This window comes from Chionomys nivalis, chromosome 3 (assembly GCF_950005125.1).
Source record: "Chionomys nivalis chromosome 3, mChiNiv1.1, whole genome shotgun sequence".
In the NCBI taxonomy this organism is placed as follows: domain Eukaryota; kingdom Metazoa; phylum Chordata; class Mammalia; order Rodentia; family Cricetidae; genus Chionomys; species Chionomys nivalis.
Genome location: NC_080088.1, coordinates 60,552,225 through 60,570,922, shown reverse-complemented (window position 1 = coordinate 60,570,922; position 18,698 = coordinate 60,552,225). Strand labels below are relative to the sequence as shown.

General features: G+C 48.6%; 1 protein-coding gene across 20 annotated transcripts in view; it reads right to left on the bottom strand.

Annotated features, from left to right (window-relative positions):
• The window catches only part of Kalrn (kalirin RhoGEF kinase), a 615,547-nt gene that overhangs the window by 35,835 nt on the left and 561,014 nt on the right, over nucleotides 1-18,698 (bottom strand). For 11 of the 20 annotated variants that reach the window (XM_057764996.1, XM_057764997.1, XM_057765000.1 and 8 more), the window contains 10 exons: nucleotides 18,433-18,519; nucleotides 17,282-17,374; nucleotides 16,047-16,097; nucleotides 15,200-15,277; nucleotides 12,270-12,455; nucleotides 11,575-11,746; nucleotides 6,772-7,010; nucleotides 4,876-5,132; nucleotides 1,436-1,559; nucleotides 341-400 (listed from right to left, as the gene is read on the bottom strand). In XM_057764996.1, the coding sequence (XP_057620979.1) occupies nucleotides 341-400; nucleotides 1,436-1,559; nucleotides 4,876-5,132; nucleotides 6,772-7,010; nucleotides 11,575-11,746; nucleotides 12,270-12,455; nucleotides 15,200-15,277; nucleotides 16,047-16,097; nucleotides 17,282-17,374; nucleotides 18,433-18,519 (1,347 nt within the window). Of the gene's footprint in view, nucleotides 1-340; nucleotides 401-1,435; nucleotides 1,560-3,972; nucleotides 4,589-4,871; nucleotides 5,133-5,878; nucleotides 5,999-6,771; nucleotides 7,011-11,574; nucleotides 11,747-12,269; nucleotides 12,456-15,199; nucleotides 15,278-16,046; nucleotides 16,098-17,281; nucleotides 17,375-18,432; nucleotides 18,520-18,698 lie in introns of those variants that run through there. The other 9 variants (XM_057765007.1, XM_057765008.1, XM_057765020.1 and 6 more) reach the window with 4 other exon arrangements.

The following is an 18,698-nucleotide window of genomic DNA, read 5'->3' as shown; positions in this document are numbered from 1 at the left end:
TGAACCAAATACCAATTACGGCCGTTTTCTATGAAAAAACGCATTCTGTGTTTCAAATAATAAAGCTGGGTATTTTCTACAAAAAGCCAAAGCTTCCCAAAGTATTAAGGAAGCATTTGAGAGAAACACAAGGTTTTGTTTTTAAAAAGATACCAAAGTAGAGTTTCCTTCCCAAATTGAGGTGAATTTAGCTTTTGTTTTGTTTTGCTTTAGCTTGGACGGGACACCCTGAGACTCCCCTAACATTACAGAAGCATGAGCATCCTGGACTCTAGCGAGTCACAGAGCACACGGGAAAAGGCAATCATCGTAGGAAATAGGACAACATAGCTGCTTCTACCTCCATACTAGTATTAGGGTCAAGATCATCACACTCAGACTCCTCGGAACTGTTCGTCTCCTGGGTTGGCAGCATGGAGAAGGGGAAGAAAGAGAACACAGTTAGAACACAGTCGCCTGGCTGGAGAGAGGAGAACGTCAGAGAAGCACGGACATGGGAAACGGGGCAGAGAAATAACCGGGGGCTTTTCAGGTGGAGTGTGGGTAGTCATGGCAGCGGCATGCTTTTGCTGGGACTGTGGACACCTGTGTATCACACCAGGAAGAGCAATGGGAGTGTCGAATGGAGCCTGAATGCTGGAATGAAACTGGCCTCTCCCGCGAAGCCAGGCTTCCCACTTTCTTTTCCCCAAAAGGCTGGTAAAGAATAGGTTTTGTAGCTCTTTTGCTTGGGAAGGCAAAGCGCTTAGGACATAGTCAGTGTGTGATTTTCACTGTCCCCAGGCAAAGCATTTCAGAGGGGTCATCTTAAGCAGGGAGAGCACATCCACGTTGCTTCCAGATGGGAGAAACCCCGGGTCTGCCACACTCATGGTTGGTGAGTTCAAAGTAACAGATAATTTACAAACCAACTAGGACTTCACCAGTGTGCCTCCCTATTCTTTCCACGCACAGTGGGAATATGAGGACATTGCTCAGAGGTGATGCTGGGGAAAAGAAATGAACCTTTACTAAGGACACGGCAGCCTTAAGTGCCAAACCTCTGCCTTCGCAAGATCAGGGGTTTGGAGGGTGAGCCTGTAACCTGCATGTGTTCCCAATCCTAGGCTACTGGTAGCTTCGAGACGTTTAGTATGAGCCAAGCATCTTGCATTTCTAAGAAAAGAATGCAAGATGATTTTGCGGTAAAACATCTTGCTTAATCACAAAAAGAAAGGAAACGAGAGGTACTTACTTGAATTGAAGGTGCCAGGAGAAATAAAAAATAAAGAACAAATTGATCTTGCATGCAAAATCCTGCTAAACTACTTCCCCTTTGGTCCCCACACTGGCAGTAGATAAATAAGTAACCAATCTCCACCCACCCAAACTGCCTGTGATAATGCCTCAGGGAAGGAATAGATGAGAGGGACCCAGGTCCAGAATACCTACTCACTTTAACAGAGACTCTGTTGCCCAGAATATCCTTGGGTTTACGAGGCCCTGTGGCTTCATTTTTACCCGTGTTCTCCACTTCTGCCCGCTTTCTCATGCGTAGAGTATGCCATGAACATGACTTCCTGTTATACCAAAAAATGCACCAATCAAAATGGCAGGATAGGGCAGAGGGAGGTGGTGGGAGGGCTCACCACCATTGTCTATCAGATGAGATGCTCTGGTGAAGCCCCTGCCAGCTTCAGGCCCTGAACCTTCCATGCCAGCTAATGTAGTGGCTGGGGCTGACATCACCTCCAGCTGAACGTGAGGATAACTCTGACACTTCCTGAAAGGCGTACCAGGTAAAGTGCAGCATTTGGAGAAAATGGGTACCGGGTCACCAAACTCAGAGATTTTTGATCATCCAATGAAGACTTCAAGGATCGGGGTGGTGTTTTGACAAGGGCGTAGTGGATAGGGAAGGGTGGAATGGGTACAGAATAGGAAAGATAAAGGAAATATATTTCATTCTGTAAAAACAAGCCATAATACCTCATATGTAAATAAGACCCAACAGAATGATTTTGAGGTTCCCATGTTGTTATTTGTGTCTGGGGCGTGGTACCGTCAAGCACTGGGGAACCACCAGGGCTTCTGAGAAAGTTTCCTCCCACCTCTGGATACTTCAGGGCAGGGTTTCAACCTGTGTCCTCCATGTTACTCAGTGCTTGTGACTCCAGGGCTCTGTCAGCCTCTAAAAGGTGCCAGAGTTTCCCTGCTGGAGCAAGTCCCAGTGTGTGCCCAAGCGAGGTGACAGTAGCAATGCTCTTTCACATCGTCCCGATTTGGGGTCACAGCTACAGAGGACAGGCTCAGAGTAGAGCCCTGGAATCCCACATCTGTCAGAGTCGAGGACAGCAAAGGCCAAGACCTAAGTAAGCAGCATCAGGGACCCAAGCAGCAGCTGCTTTTCATGCTTACAGGGTTTGCATGAAGTTAGTTCTTACACGGACTGGGTCCCGTGTTCCCCTTTCAGTGTTTCCTTGTTAAATATGGGGCTCTGCAGACAGGGCTTGAGGGAGAAAACCTTCATGAAGGGAGAGGCGGGTGAGATTTAGGAGAAAAATACTTCAAACTATAATAGCAAGCCCCTTATCCACGGTACTCCAGGGCTACCAGGAGCCTAAGGAACCCAATGTAGGTGTTCTGCAGACATTTGCCACCTAACATCCCGCCTTAGCAATTAACCTGAAGAGGAAAAATGCACCCGCAATTGTGTTCTTGCATGCTGTGGGAAGTGGGGTCCTCCTGAAGGCCAGAGCTCATCTCACAGCCTTGACCAGAACCTCTCCAGGACTTCCCAGAGCCTCAGGCTCCAAATCCTCTACCCCAGTGAATCAGACATGGACGAGACCCTAGAGGACACCGCTCTTAGAATGCAGACTTTTGTCTCTTGTCTTTTATTCCCAAATCCACACCCTACTCCCCAGGATTATCAAGGACGTCCCTGCTGGAAAGGATTCCAGAGCAGGAGGCATACTATTTTTGTGCGCAGGTGGGGGTTATGCCTGCTTATTGCCACCTCTGGGCTCCTAAGTGTGCTTGGTGAGAAATAAATGTTAAAAATAGTGTACCGAGGAGCGCAAGTGGCAGGAGGGGTTCAATTTCAAATTCTTCTTCCCAGAAGAACACGTCACCATGGTGGTTTGGGGAGCTTCCATCTCTTGGCCACAAACCCAGTGACTGATGTGGACATAGTCTGTGACATTTATCCTGGGCACCATCACCAGTTCTGATCCCCGTAGTCATGCAGGCCCAGGGAAGGGGGAGTGAGTGGCCTTTGCTGAGAAACACCAATACCACATTCAGTCAGCTTCTCACCTCCAGTGCCACCAACCCTTGGTAAGAAACCCAGTGGCTAGTGGGTGCACCTATCTACTCTCTTTGCCCCTTCATCCTGCGACCAAGACATCCAAAGGTGAGGAGGAAGGTGGACTCAGGGTCTGGGTAATTAGAGTACTGCCCTTTAAGAGGTACCTCTGTGAGATTCTGCTACCTCAGGCTCTGTGGCCTTTCCCTCCAAGGTTTCCGAAATGCACATCTCTACACTAAAACGGGCTGGGCTGATTTCACCGAGGGGCCATTTCTGGTTTCTGTGGTCACCTGGAGAGGCCAGGTGACATCAGTAGCTTTGGTTTCCTGACAGAGAAGGGCCAAAGCAGAGCGGTTCTGCTGGTGCCGCTGCTCTGTCACCTCATGGAAGCTCCTTGGATCCTCCCACAGGTGTCTGTGAAGCATGGGAAGCTGTGGGAAAAGCTAACACCGCCTACACTAGTCACCCAAGGCCATCAGCACCTCAAGGTCACCCTGTTGCTGGGAACCCTCCGGTCGCACCAACTTTGTATCGTTCCCCTTCTCTGAAGTCAGAGAAAATCCAGAGGGGGTTGTTTAGAGGAAAGGGCAGGGTCCAAGGTTTAGCAACAAAGGCACTTTTTATATAGGGAAAAACTGCCAATACAGTCAACCAACCCAGAAAACAAAGAAAAGAAAAGGAAAAAAAAATCATTTTCACACTCAAAAGTCTGAGAATAATGAGATGGGGGAAAAAGGGTCAACTAGTCTTTAACCTCATTAAAACATGCTCATGGTGAAAATTTATTTTACATATTTAAAATAGTACATTTAAAATTATTAGTTACATTACAGGTACAATGATGAACATTGTGGCTCCTCATCATATTGCACAACCTGACTTTATCCATATGGGTTTCTTTAAATAGTGCAAAATGCTTTATACAGGAATGTGTCCAGAAGGGTTTTTGCAATCAAAATAAGGAAAAGAAATATCTTACAAATTACCATGAACATATATTAAAATGACAGGGGAGGAGAGAAATAAAAATAAAAAGTTACAATCTGTACAGAGGAATTGCCATGGACAACCCAAAAAAAAAAATCCCCTTTCTTTTGGGAGAAGCAGCAGGCTCTGACCTGTCCAGGCCTGGCATTTGTGCTAAGGTCGTTTTGGGGTATCAATCAAAAAATATATATATATATATCAGTAACTTCATACAATATAAATAGAAGTCCAGTCCAGTGAGTCCCGTGGTGGGTCAAATGTAGCAACGGAAGGCATGCCTTTTGTCACCTAGGGTTTCAGTAGGGTTCTTTTCTTAACGAGTGGGGGGGAAGAGAAGGGGAAAAATGAACAGAAAATTATAAACAAAAGGGAAAGAAAATTCACCATCACCACCACTACCACCACCACCGTGACCCCAGAGCAATCCAGACACCCGAGCTAGCAGCAGGTTTGTTCCATTCCTCTCACCCTGACCCCACTGACGTCATCACAACAAGCAGCAGTGGTTCCCTACTGTGTTGGCATTTTGTGTTCTTTTGGTTTTGATTTTCTTTTTTAATTCACATGCTTCTCTCCCAGGAAGCCATGGAGGCACTTACTTGATGTTCCCGTCACTATTTTCTGCCACTGCTGTGGCTTTGGTGAGGGGTGCCAGGATGCTGCCTGGGACCCAGCCTTCTGCTGCCGGGGAATGGTCGCTGGCAGGCTGATACACCAGGCACATGTTCTGCTGGTTGACGGCGAGGACCTGGACCACCTCACCTTGGCTCACACAGATTTCGTTCTCTTTCAGGGCATAGTAATCTTTGATTACAGCCATGGATGAGGTCCCGTTGCAGCCTCCCAGGTCGTTTTGCTAGGAGACAGGGGCAGAAGGAAACACAAACACAAGGAGGATGGTTCACATGGGCTTGCTCTGCACCCTTCGGCAAGGCTAGAGGCCAGATGGCCCGCTGGCAGGATACAGAGCAAGCAGAATGCTCCTGAGTGAGGCCGTTTTCGTCAGCATGCTCTGAAAGCCCTTTTGACAGCAATACAGTATTATAACCCAAGCCAACGGCTTCGGATGATGCCCAGAGAAAGCTAGACGCACATTCAACCTGGAAGCTCCTTCCTAGCATGCAGCCTTGCTGATGGCAGGAAGAACCTGTTATCAGCACAGGGACGAGTAGGCACTTGGGCAGAGTGAGGTCAGGGCAAAGGTCAGGTCAGGGGTCACAGTTCCCCTCTATGGGAAGAACACGGACCCTGGAATGCTACATTTCCCCCCTCTTTTTTGAGACCTCACTTGACACATAATCCAGGACCTTGGGCTCGTAATCCTTGCACCTCAGCCTCCCCAAGTGCTGGAATCACAGGCATGCATCACCGTGCCCAGCTCTCTTTATCCTTCGAAGAAGCATCGCTTGCCTGTGCTCCTCATCCTGGCCCTCTCTGACACAGGAGTAAGAATGGAGCTACGTCCAATGCAAAGGTAAGGCCCTGGGCTGCCCTGTGAAACGGGATCCTGACATCTCCCCGCCACTGTACGGATTAACACAGGAGGTGCTGCCCATGTGATCTCTTCATGCGAATCTATGCCTGGGCGGCTGTGTCTAGACAGACCTGTAACTCCCCAGGAGGCCAGGCTGCCTCCTAGGGCATGGTGAGAGCCAGAAAATCTTCCATAGGGCTGACAAAATGCCAAAGTGACTTCAACTGATTCACACGGGCAGGGTTTTTCTAGGGCAGAAAATTATTTCAGGTGATATGATGAAATAGGTGGGGCGTGACTGCGTTACTGGACTGAACTTACACATCAACAATGCATTTGAACAAAATCGGCACCAACTAGTGATTTGGGGAAAGAACGGCGTCTATGAAATCGGACCATGTGGGTAAGAAATGCAGGGGTTCCAGTTCCTAAGACCTAAGGTGTTCTGGAGAATACTCAGGTCTGATGGGCAAATTCTCTAAGGTTGAAAAGGAAGTGAAGTCTCGGAGCTCAACCGACTTCTAGCCCGACATTTCCCCATTTCTTTCCTATTCCCTCTGCATTTCAGGATGAAGCCAGCTGCGCAGACTAGGCCTGTGGTAGAAGGCCCCTCAGTGGCGTTTGAAGTATGGACTATGGAGCCTAGCTTCTGTGGGTGCTTATCAACGATCAGCTTCCTCTTGCCACATCAGCCAATGGACGGTGAGCTTCCTTCTGTAGGTGTGGGTGCGCATGGCTGTTAGATGGGGCTGTCTCTTTCTAATATGGAAACGGGAGCTGTGGTTCCTAGCGTCACAAGAATCCTCCACATTTAGATGCTATCCGCCCTTTAACGCACCGTGCCTCAGCCAGGGGAAACTGGTTTCAGTTAATTACATGGGAAGAAAGAGAAATAAACGAGGTTCAATTATACTTAATGGATTGTCCTGCTAAGATAATCGACAGGAAAACAGGCTGTGTCCTTGAGCGACCCCTGAGGTCTTCGAGGTGGTGAGGGTATGAGTAACAAGCTGTCGCTTACCTTGCTAGCTTCAAACTTGTCCCCAGGCTGGTGGTAGTCGAACCCCGGACTGCCATTGGAGGTAGATAGCTTCAGGGGTGGCAGAGGCGGGTTGTAGCTGGAGCCTTTGGGGGGCTTCTCGGAGCCCACAGGGACAGACGAGTAGGGTCTGGGGCTGGCTTGTGGGACCCTCGGGGGCTGGGAGCGGACCACAGCTGTGCCCCTTTCCTTCCGCTGATACTCAATGGGGGACTGCAGCGCTGGGGGGGGGAGGAAGAACCAGTTACTCTTTCAGGAAGCCCACGGGGAGGCAGAGGCCTTAGGCTATGTGTGTGCGCGCGTGTGCACATTTAAAGCGCTTCAGAATGGGACTGGCTGCTGCTCTGACATTTAAATCTGCCGAATGAAGAAGAATGTGCAAATGTTGGTAAGAGGCAGTGCTCAGAATACGTGAGTGTAGGGTCTCTGTGAAAATGGAGGGGACAAGGCAGGTAAGGGAAATGGGGTGCACGGTATCTAGGAAGGCTCAACGAAGCAAGATGCCCCTCTGAAGAGGATGAACAGTGGCTGTATTAAGTAAACTTAAAAGCTTTAAATTCAGGTCCCATTGCTGAGGCGTACCTGAGGAACATGCACCCGGCAGCAGTTAGCAAACAGATTTAAAAGGAGTAGGCCGAAGGCTTCCCACCTCATTCAGGAGCCACTTGGAGGCCAAAGGCAAAGAGGAGCTAAGCAAACATGGAGGGAGGAGAGAGCCTAGCTGGGAAACGCACACGAGAATAGAAACAGCAGGCAAGAGACCAAGCAAATGGCACTGGGGGCAACTCAGAGGATGGAGAACCACTGGCTTGGAGGGAAGGGTCAGTTCTGCTTTGCTTTACCGAGTTTAAGATTCAAGGCTCCAGGTCTAAGCAATAAAGAGGAACAGTCAGGAGAGGCCACCGTGGGCAACCGCTATATGAAGGGCTTTCAGGGCAGGCACAATTAGGGCATTTTTATTGGTGTTTACTGCAACGACTGTTTAAGTGGATTACCAGCTGCGGCCCAGTACACAGTGATGGTTGCAACCTGCATTTACAGACTGGACAGGGTCACATACCCCTTTCTCATCAGGTCTCAGGAGGGAAGACTGGCTGAGACGCCTGCACATGTGTCTGTAAGCAGAAGCCTGGTCCTGTTCTGTTTTTGCATCACCTTTCTTGAGTGTAGGGAAATATGTAGTGGGCCTACCAAAGCACAGCCCCTAAGGCTCCTGGGAGAATTTTGTGGGCATTAACTATTTAGGTGGCGATTACCTCATTCAGCGATGTGCCCATCATTCACTATATTTAGGAGAAAGGTCTACTGGGACCACGTAAAATCTGAATCGTTGACTGGGCCGAGAGCAATGTGGTTCCATGTTTATGTACATCACAGAACATTTCAGTACTTTCTTGCGAAGTAAGGCGCTCTACAGAGTTGGGAAGTCTACTCATGGCACGGAATTGGGGAGCCACCTGGTTATGAGCAGTAACTACTCTCAAGCACTGGGAAATGCTGTTTTATTCAATAACTTTGAAGGCTAGGCCTGCATTCTTTCACTAGCCTTAATTGGAAAACCACGTCTTGAGATCAGAAAGTCTCTCTCACCTGAGTGAGAACTGATTCTGTCTCAGCCTCCTGATTGGCACAATTACAGACATGTACCACCATGCCAAGCTCAAAACGTGGGCATTACTAACAGTGGGCTTTTGTCTTTTGGATTTAGGTTCTTCCTGCTGGTCACCTGCCTGGCTGCCCCTCTCCCATGCTCCCCCCTCCCTTCTCTGCTAGGGAGCACAGGACGAATGCCTGCTCTGACGCGGGGAACCGTATAGAAGAACCCGCTTTTGCTTAGACAACTTTCTTAATGGCTCCAAGTCTGTCTTTCCTCATCTGAAAAAAGGCAGGGTGATAATCCAGCCATGTCGTGCTGGTGTGGGGATGAAGGGTGAAGAAACAGACAGAACGCTTAGTTTAACTACCAAATGTGGAGAAGGTGTAAATACACGGGAGTTACTACTGTTAATTTACCTCTGGTTTTAGCTTATTTATTTTTATTTTACTTTAGGTCTGTTGTGATTAGCTTAAAACCCTCATTCCCACTTCCATAGTAGAAATCTATCAAAGAATGCAATTTAGATGACTCTACTTTATATATGCATGTCTTTTGCATATATCGCCCTAGCAACAAGCTGTGTTCATCCAAAGTTGCATATTCGGAAATTATAAGCTATATGGATTTCAGTTTTAGTCCAGGTTGTTTAATTGTCAATGTTTGAGAATAAAAAAGAAGCTTGGGGGCTGGAGAGATGGCTCAGTGGTTAAGAGCATTGCCTGCTCTTCCAAAGGTCCTGAGTTCAATTCCCAGCAACAACATGGTGGCTCACAACCATCTGTAATGAGGTCTGGTACCCTCTTCTGGCCTGCAGGCATACACATAGACAGAATATTGTATACATAATAAATAAATAAATATTTAAAAAAAAGCAGCTTGGGAGCTCTTAGTGCTCCACACCTTTTCCATTGGAAACATGGCCCCTAAACACTGTCTGTGAGCTAGAGACAGCATTGAATTTCCATGTCTGTCTTTAAAAGTCATGGGATCTTGAGCTGGGTAACGATGGTGCACACATTTAATTCTAGCACTGGGGAGCAGAGGCAGGCGGATCTTTGAGGCCAGCTTGGTCTACATAGTGAGTTCCAGGACAGTCAGAGCTACACAGAGAAACCACGTCTTGAAAAACAAAAGTCACAGGATCTTGTTGATAGCTTTCTCTTGTTTAATACTCAGGCTGGAACTCAAGATCCCACAAGTGCATGCTAAGCAGGTATAGTGTGGGAAGTCCTTCTGTATATGTGTTGCTTCTATGGTTAGTGAATAAAGTTGCTTTGGCCTACAACAGGGCAAAATAGACTAAGGTGGGAATTCCAAGCAGACAGAGAAGGAAAGAAGGCAGAATCAGGGAGACACCATGTAGCCGCCACAAGAGACAGATGCTAAATGGAACCTTGCCAGTAGGCTACAACCACATGGTGATGCACAGATGAATAGAGATATAAGAGCTAGCTAGAAATATGCATTAGCTAATAGACCATGCAGTAGGTGTAGTGTGGGTAGGCCTGTCTTGAGGTAGGTGTAGTGTAGGTAGCCATGCTGCCCTGGGGCAGGTGTGGTGTACGTAGCCATGCCGTCCTGGGGTAGGTGTAGTATAGGTAGCCACGCTGTCCTGGGGTAGGTGTGGTGTAGGTAGCCATGCTGTCCTGAGGTAGGTGTGGTGTAGGTAGCCATGTTGTCCTGGGGTAGGTGTCACCCCAGCTTGGCCAGAACAAATCTAACTCCAAAGTCTCTTTTTCATAAAACAAGCTGAGTGAGGCACCGAGAAGCAATGCGTCTCACCCAAGGTCCTCAGTTAGAATGGTGCCTCTTACCTCTTCCCCCAGCAGTCATTTCCACACTAGACACACAGACAGTAAATGCTATGTTCATATCACCTAGAAGAGTCTAGAAACTGCACCAGCAAGGAGACAGACCAAGGGAGGGCCCGTGAGGATATGCGTGTTTGTGCAAGTGCGCATGGCCGTGGGTACATCCCATGAGAGGTAAGAAGTACACCCCAAGGTCCAGTGTTATGTCCACATACATGTTTATGTATGTATGGGAATGAAAAAGGACATACACTACAATCCTTGGTACTGCACTAGTAAGAAGAGATGGGGCACCTAGGGCACTTGTGGGTATGCACAGACATGTATGTACTGGGACATGTGGCTGTGTGTACAGAGCTCAGCTAAGAAGAGGCGATACACCTGAAAGTGATGTCCCGTGTGTCTATGTATGCATGTGTGCATGTTTGCATATATGCAGATGCATGCTCATGACACTGCATTATTGGTTCCATTTTGCCGTCAGCGTCAGGCACAGCTCAGCAGAGCAGCACTGCCTCCCCGTCATCCATCTCCACGCATACAAAGCTGCAGGTGCACAGCTGCAGCAGGGGCAAAAGTGAAACACAAACAAGACAGCAATTCTACTGCACCGTGTGTGCACGTGTGTTTGTGTCCGTGTGTGTGTGGTGTTTTAAGACGGGGTTTCTCTGGGTAGCCCTGGCTGTCCTGAAACTCTTTCTATAGACCAGGCTGGCCTCGAACTCAGAGATCCACCTGCCTCTGCTTCTCGAGTGCAGGGATTAAGGGCGTGAACCGTCACCTCTTACAGATGCCTGTAGGGTCCACATTATCTGAGTAACCACCAGTTTATTACTGGTGGGAAGCTGGCACTACGGAGTTAGGCTTAGCAATCGTCTTCTTTGAAAGGGGCAAGGCCAGCTAGATGGGTAGCTTAGCCAGGCTCTCACCTGTTGGGAAAAGAGGAAGGATTTGAACTGTTTTACCAAACTCCTAGTTATCCGTAGATAATCCTGGAGAGCCTATGAAAGGAGCAGCCACCCACTACGAGGAGAGAGAACAAGAATCACAGAATTCAGGTCCCTAGGATACAGGATGGGCCTGCTTGTTTTATAATTTCCCCAAATTATTACCTGTTGTCCATGGGGACCACAAAGGCATACATACACAATTTCCTATCGACAAATACCCCTTCAATTAAATACCCCTTTCTCATACCTGTTTGTTCCATTTACACCTCAAGTTAAGGGGCTTCTGAAGTTGTCTCTGGAGCTATATGAGATTGGAGACCAGACAGAATATGATCTGGCCTCCTAAGTCTCCATGAACTTAGACCCAAAGATGCTCAGGGGTTGGGCCCCCTGAAATGGCCTTGCTAGAAGCAGACCTATCACGTACCATTTAGGAAGTCCCTTTGTGTTTCTAGGACTTGATTGATATCCTGCACCCAGGCCTGCTGGATGTCCGAGTTGGCAGCCTGCAGAATGACCCTCTCTGAAGTCTCCCTGTTCATGAGTGCAAACTTGCAGGGGTCATTGTCGACATTCTCCTCCAGGACCAAGTAATTCATCTGAAACGAAACCAGTTTACCCTTTTCATACTCAAGGAGATAAACTAAATCAGAGACCCACTACTGTCCTTCAAAGCGGCTCTTTCTGAACTCCCACTTCGTTTTCACTTGTATTTTATGTTCACGTGGGCGCTCTGCCTGCATGTATATGCACCATGTTTGTGCTGGGTGACTATGAAGATCAGAGGAAGGTATCAGAATCCATGGACCTGGAGCCACCACGTGGGTGCGGGGCACTGAACCCACCCCCTCTGGAAGAGCAGTCAGTGCTCTTAAGGGCTAAGACGCTTCTCCAGCCTCTTCTTAAGTTTTTACTCTCAGGAAAGGTCTCCAAATCTTACTGTGGATCTGAGAGTAAAGTATCTAGCTTCTTTCTGTCTTTGGGTGAATGGCATGACCAGGCATACTTCAAGATCATGCCAAAGACCGGACCTGGGCCTGTCATTGCTTCTCTTGGTGATCACCAGGTAGCTTCAGCCCCATGATGTTCTTTGCCCCTCTGCACCCCACTGCCCCTCTTCACCTTGATGCTCCTTTTGAACATGTAGCCTGGGGTGAGGGACCCCTTTCGGAGCAGTTCACTGAAGATGACAATCTGCTCAAAGAGAAACACACGCCTCTCCTTGGTCCGGGACTGCATGCCAGCATCCAGCTCAATCACATAGAATGTATCTTGTTGCAGAAGCTTGCCCTGAGCCGTTAGGGTGCCCTGATAGAGACAGGGGTGCAGGAAAGGCCGTGAAAATCAGGGAGATGGGTTCAGCTCTCGCGGACTACATGTTTCCTATCTCTGGGGGATGTGGAGATAGACCTGACACAAAAGCCTTGGGATCCTAGCCAGACACTGAATTGGGATCCAATTACTCATCCGGGATACGCTATGGAAATTTCCCTGTTTATGTAAGGTTCCTAAAAGGAAAGGGCTTAGGTGATGGAATCAACAAGAAATAATGCCCCCAAAATGCCTTATTTGTTCTCCCTTTTTGAGACAGGATCTCACTGCATAGCTTTGGCTAGCCTGAAACTTGCTAGGTAGACTAGGCTAGCCTTGAGCTCTCAGAGACCCACCTGCCTGTTTCCTGAGCGATAGGATTAAAGGCAGGTACCACCTTGCCTGGTGCTTTTTTGTTCTTTTGTTTTTAAATTAAAGATTGGTGATGTTTGGAGCTGGCCTTAGCCTATCTTCCCTCCCTGCTTTGAGAATCTTTCTGTCTGGTTTCTTTGTGGCATGGACCTGGGGGTATGCACATTGTTATGAACCTAGAACCAATTTGTGGCCAAAGAGAGTACTATAAACAGGATCTCAAAGAACCTGATGACTTGGCTCCCTCTCACCTCCTTCTATTCTTTAAGACAAGGGTATTCTGAAGTTTTTGTTAAATAGATCAAGCTCCAGTTTTTACAAGGCCAGAGATATTTCTCCGGATCTTGTGATCCTTCTTAAAAGAACTCCAGCTATCAAACCACACACTACCCAGCTGGGGTGGGAAAGCCTGTCTGCTATCCTGGCTTGTAATCAGTATCCTAGAGACATTTTCCAAGGGAATGTGTCCATCCAGCAGGTCTCACAGAACCTTTCGGAAAGCGCCACCATTTTATCATTTATTTCTTTAATTGCTCTGCAATAAGAAGACTCTGACATCTGGGACAGGGGTCAGAGGGTCTATGAAATGTACTCTGTCTGAGGGACAACTTTTGCTCTTTAGTGCAAATGTCAGTCATGCCCTGCACGTGGTGCCATATATTCCAAGCATTCCCTGGCACAGGGGTCATTTTTCCCTTTGTGTTGCTGAGAAACACTGACTGCCAAGGTCAGCAGGAGAACAGGCTTATCTCCAGCTGGTCCAAAGTTAATATTCAGCCAGTGCCCAGCTAGCCAGGAAAGCTCAACACCCTCCATTAACATTACCCAAGAACACAATCCGGGGCTCAGGTAGTCAGCACTAAAGGGAAAAACTACAAGGTCTGAGAGGGAGACAATGAGAATGAGGGGCCCAAAGAGGGAGGAGGAGCATGCTCACTGTCCTTCCCAAGCAGCTGTGGGAAGGCAGAGCAGATTCCCTGAGACTTAACAATGAAAATACAGGACAATGGTGCTTGATTTACAAGAGAAAACTTCACATTCTCGTGTGTGGCTTTACAGTACACACACACACACAGTCTCAGGTGGGTCAGACAGCACAAACAGATGGCCTCCTTCCACTTCCACTCCGTGGGCACTTCCCAAAGGGACTCAGAGAAAGCTAGTCAGAAAACACTAGGGCATCTAGGTTGAAGAGTGAAAGGTAGCAGAGAACTTGATTTGCTTACAATGGCCCCAGAGGTGGTGAGAGAAAAGGAGAAAATCTCTCCAGGCTGACAAGAAACCACCGATAAAGTCAAGAGCACATGTGAGCTGGGTAGCTCAACTGGTGTTAGCATCTGACTGGTCTATCTTAGAGAGGTGGGAGCCCACGCAAACCTGCCACCTGGTTCTTATCAGGCCAGGGCATGAAAGATGGACTAGAAGGGAGACAGCCCAAGGGAGACTAGAGGACAACCCAAAACCAGGCTGTAGCTTCTCCCACTTTCAGGGACACCACAGCTGGCCTTCCTGCTGCACTTTATCTGGGCTAACCTGTGCTAATTTAGCAGGGCTGGTCTGGGTAGAACCTCTTTCCTAATTATCTCAACTTCCAGGAATCCCTTTGATCTAACAAAGAATAATGCAATCTTAGATGCTGGGATTGCCAGGAAACGGGATTTTGAAAGGGGAGATTTGGACAAACACAAATCACATCCAGAGGGAAGGTGACAAGATTCAGGAAAATGCCATGGGATCCAGAAGATGCCACCAACAAACTAAGGAGTAAGACTGGGAGGAAACCCTTCCTCCTGGTGCCCAGGCCTCAGACTGGTGAGGAGGGACCTCTGCCGTTTAAGCCACCTGATGTATATATAGTGCGTTCTGCTATGGCAGCTCTTCCAGACCAGTGTGTCCTCTGGACATCTGCTTCCCTTGTCAAGGAACAGAAAGGCGTGATATCTTAAACATTCGTTGATCTAAATATCCAACCACGATACAGACTTCTAGAAAAGGCCTGCCCCTAAAGAAGAGTTCATTTTCCCACTTGGGTTCCTAGCTTATCACACATCCCGCAGATCCTCGCCTTTCTTAATCAGGAGGAAGGAGGGAGGAGACTGTGGCTCAAGCAGTCCCAAGGAACTCTGTCCCTTCCCAGTCCCCTTTGAATTCTGACCCCCCGGTTTGGTCAAAAGCGTATTCCTGCCTTATCACTGAACTTCTGCAATAGCTCCATCTTCCAGATCTGTGAACTGGAGGGGCTGTGGCGGGGTGCATGACAGCTTCAAAGGGAAGGACCTCTGTGGCCTGGCTCACCTCCGTGGCCTGGCTCACCTCTGTGGCCTGGCTCCTGTCTACGGGGGGGCTTAACAGCACTTTGAAGGGCTCACCTCAAAGCCCTGCAGGCGTCCCAGGTTCATCATGTCATTGCACCGTTTGGGAACAAGGCACATTAACTCCACCGCTTTCTGTGGGAAAGAACACATCACTCAGGATGGGGGAACAGGATTTGGTAGGAAACTCGCAAATTCAGGGCTGGGAGGAGGAACTTATCTCCCCTAGACCCTTTGTTTTCAGAGAGGGTGCGGTCCCTCGCTGCTCACTCTCAGAGGACTGTGTGGGGTTTTAGATAGGACAGGCTGGTACTGGCACAAGGGTTCCACGTCACCTGGCCCATCCTTTTTCTACCTCTCGCTTTTTAAAAACTTTGTTGCTTTCAGAATGTCCAAGCAACAGCTTAGCCTGGTTGTTAAAACACAGGCGGTTCTGACCTAAAATAACCTGCCAGGAATGGCTGCAACCTCTTTGGCTTAAAATAATCCCTATGGCGGCAGAGAGGAACCACTTAGGGGGTAATCCTTAGTGTGTGCTGGGGGGATGGAAATGGAATAATTTGTGTTAGGGTCAAAAGGCACTTGGAGTCAGGGTCAAAAGGCACTTGGAGTCAGGGACAAAGTTGCATAATGAATCTCTGCAATTTTACCCAGTGTCAAATGTCACCCTCTCTCCCTATATCCAGCAAAAGCCCCAAACATTAGTGGGCTCGGCTCTGGGCTGGCCCTGGACAGGATTCTGAAATTCTCAGAAACACTCAGTGCTCAGTAGCACTTGCCATTCCTCATGTGCTGAGTAAGAGGGGAGTGGCTTGAACCCTGGACCTTCTGATCATCTTTTCCCTTTGGGGACGAGACACTGGACAGTCCCTAAGAACAGCGAGCATTATAAGCAGAAACCTACCTCGATATCTGAACACTCCAAACCAGCCTTCTCGCTGTATCGCAGGAAGTCCTGGCAAGGAAGGGCGTGGGAGGGTGAATCAGACAGTAAAATAGCCAGAGAGCCATAAAAGAAAACTTATCGTAGAAATGCAACAACACCCCAAAGACTTTCCTCCCTGGTAGAGGTGGCGATGCTTTGTAGTGGCTGAGAAATGAAATGGCATGAGTCATGTTTGACACTGAGAAAGGCTTCAGAATACAACAGCTAAGGCTGGGAGAAGGGACAGAGAGGAGGAGAGTGGCACCGTGACAAGACAGACAGGAGAAAGTCGAGTCTTTCCCTTCCGCTTGACCTCCTGTTTCCAGAAGAAAACACATCAAGCTAAGTTGTTTAGTATAAGATCAGATCTTAGGGACTATGGAAGGTCCCTAGGGCCACCCCTTCCCTTCTATTTCATTCTACCAGTCTGGCCTCAAACTCACAGAGATCCGCCTGCCTCTGCCTCCTGAGTGCTGGGATCAAAGGCGTGTGCCACCAACGCCCGGTTCTATGTCATTCTTATACTCTTGTTATTTTTGGGGGTTTGGTGCTGCTTATTTGTTTTTTGTTTTTTGGTTTTTTTTTTTTTTTTTTTTTTTTTTTTTTTTTTGAGACAGGGTTTCTCTGTGGTTTTGGAGCCTGTCCTGGAACTAGCTCTTGTAGACCAGGCTGGTCTCGAACTCAGAGATCCGCCTGCCTCTGCCTCCCGAGTGCTGGGATTAAAGGCGTGCGCCACCACTGCCCGGCTTGGTGCTGCTTATTTGTGATAGGGTCTCCCTCCGCGGCCCAGGCTGGCTACATGCTCATGACCTTTTTGCTTTCATGTCCTGAATGCTAGGAGGACAGACGAGCGTCACCATGCCTGGCTTATGTTTAGTTTTCAAAGCACTGAGTGAATGGTATTAATAAAGGGAGAGAGGGGACTCGGGGTGGAGATACTGTATAGAGCTGGGGCCCCAGGCTCAGTTCCCCAAGTGAAAGAGGAAAGAGAAAAGGAGAGAGGTGGGGGGAAGACAATAAATTAGAGAAAGAAAAACAAGTAGCAAGCAATCTTAAGGGCAGAAACGAGGGCCATGCAAGATTCAGGCCCAAGGCTGACATAGCAACCAGCTGTTTTCCAGGCTGAAGGGCCGTGGTAGTCCCAAGTGCTATGCCCACTGCTCCAGTCTGAGGAGACACTTCTCCAGTCTGGACCCAGGCGCCCAGCTTCTTACCTTGAGTAGCAACTGGTACTTGGTTATTCTCTGAATGGGCTTGATAAGGAAGTCACTAAGGGTCAGCCTTTGATTGATCTCTTGTTTCACCTCCTGAAACACAAAGGTTCAAAGGGATGAGTGACTCAAGCTCTCCAGAAAAACCTGAGAATCTTCCAGCTACCGCTGCCTACCCCGCCATTCATGAGCTACGTGTCACACAGCCCCAAGGCCTTGCTTGGCTCCCGAGTTTTCACGGCGAGTACTGTCGCACCACTGTCCTTACCTGAGACCTGGGAGAAAACCTGAAACAGGTACTGTGTTCTCTCTACCGCTCCAGGGTAGAATCAGGTGAGGGCTTCCCCTCAGACACAGGGTGGCCAAACACTCAGGGTCCTTCCTAAGGGATGCTGTTGCCTCTTCACCCACAGAAGCAATCCTGCCAGGCTGGGGGCATCCACACACTTGGAGGTGATGGACATAGGAGCGATATTAGAAACAAAGGATCTCAAGGCCTGGGATGCTGTGTGCGGATCAAGTTCAATGGTGCGAGGGACCAACTTTGATGATAGCTAGAGGCTGAGAACAAAAGCTGACTATGACGGGGCTGGAGAGATGGCTCAGCAGTTAAGAGCACTGACTGCTCTTCCAGAAGACCTGAGTTCAATCCCCGGCACCCACACAGCAGCTCACAAGGAGTCTGTAACTCCTGTTCCAGGGGATCCGGCATCCTCACACAGACATACATGCAGGCAAAAACACCAATGCACATAAAATAAAAGTAAAAATTTTTTTTTAAAAAGCGGACTGTGAAATGGCGAGTCCTTTAACCAGAGGAAAGCAATTAGCAACAGATCCAGGGACAGGTGGGGAAGATGGTGGCTGCAATCTGCTCAGGGGTCACGTGAGAAGGACAAGAGTGTTCAGAGATAGTCTGTGATGGAATCTTTCTGTACACCAAGGCTTTGGCAACAGTGTGTCGACAGAGGCACCCCAGGACTTCTTCAAGCCAAGGTGCCTATGCAGATGGCGCTGAGAAGCTAACAGCTCTGTGGGGGTATGTTTTTCCTGTCATGAAGGCCAGTGGCAGGGGCGCTGTGGGTGAAGGATCTGGGGTGTGCCTCAATGTGGCTGCTGTGGCCTGAGTGGCTCACCCATGAGAAACAGCTCACCTCAAAGTAGGCATCGTATTCGGCCACGATGTACTCGGAGCGCGGCTTGTTCTGGCAGTACCACACATAGATGTGCAGCTTCCGCTCCTGGGACGGCAGGAAATGTGACAGTCAGGAACCTGCTTTCTGCTCACCCCCGCCCCCTCCTCGAGTCAAGAGCAGTTAAGGACAAGGAATGGGCACACGCAGGAAAGAACAGGGCAGTGGAATGGCCAAGTGTGTTAAAAAAAAAAAAAAAAAAAACCAAAACCAGAGTGCTGAGAAAG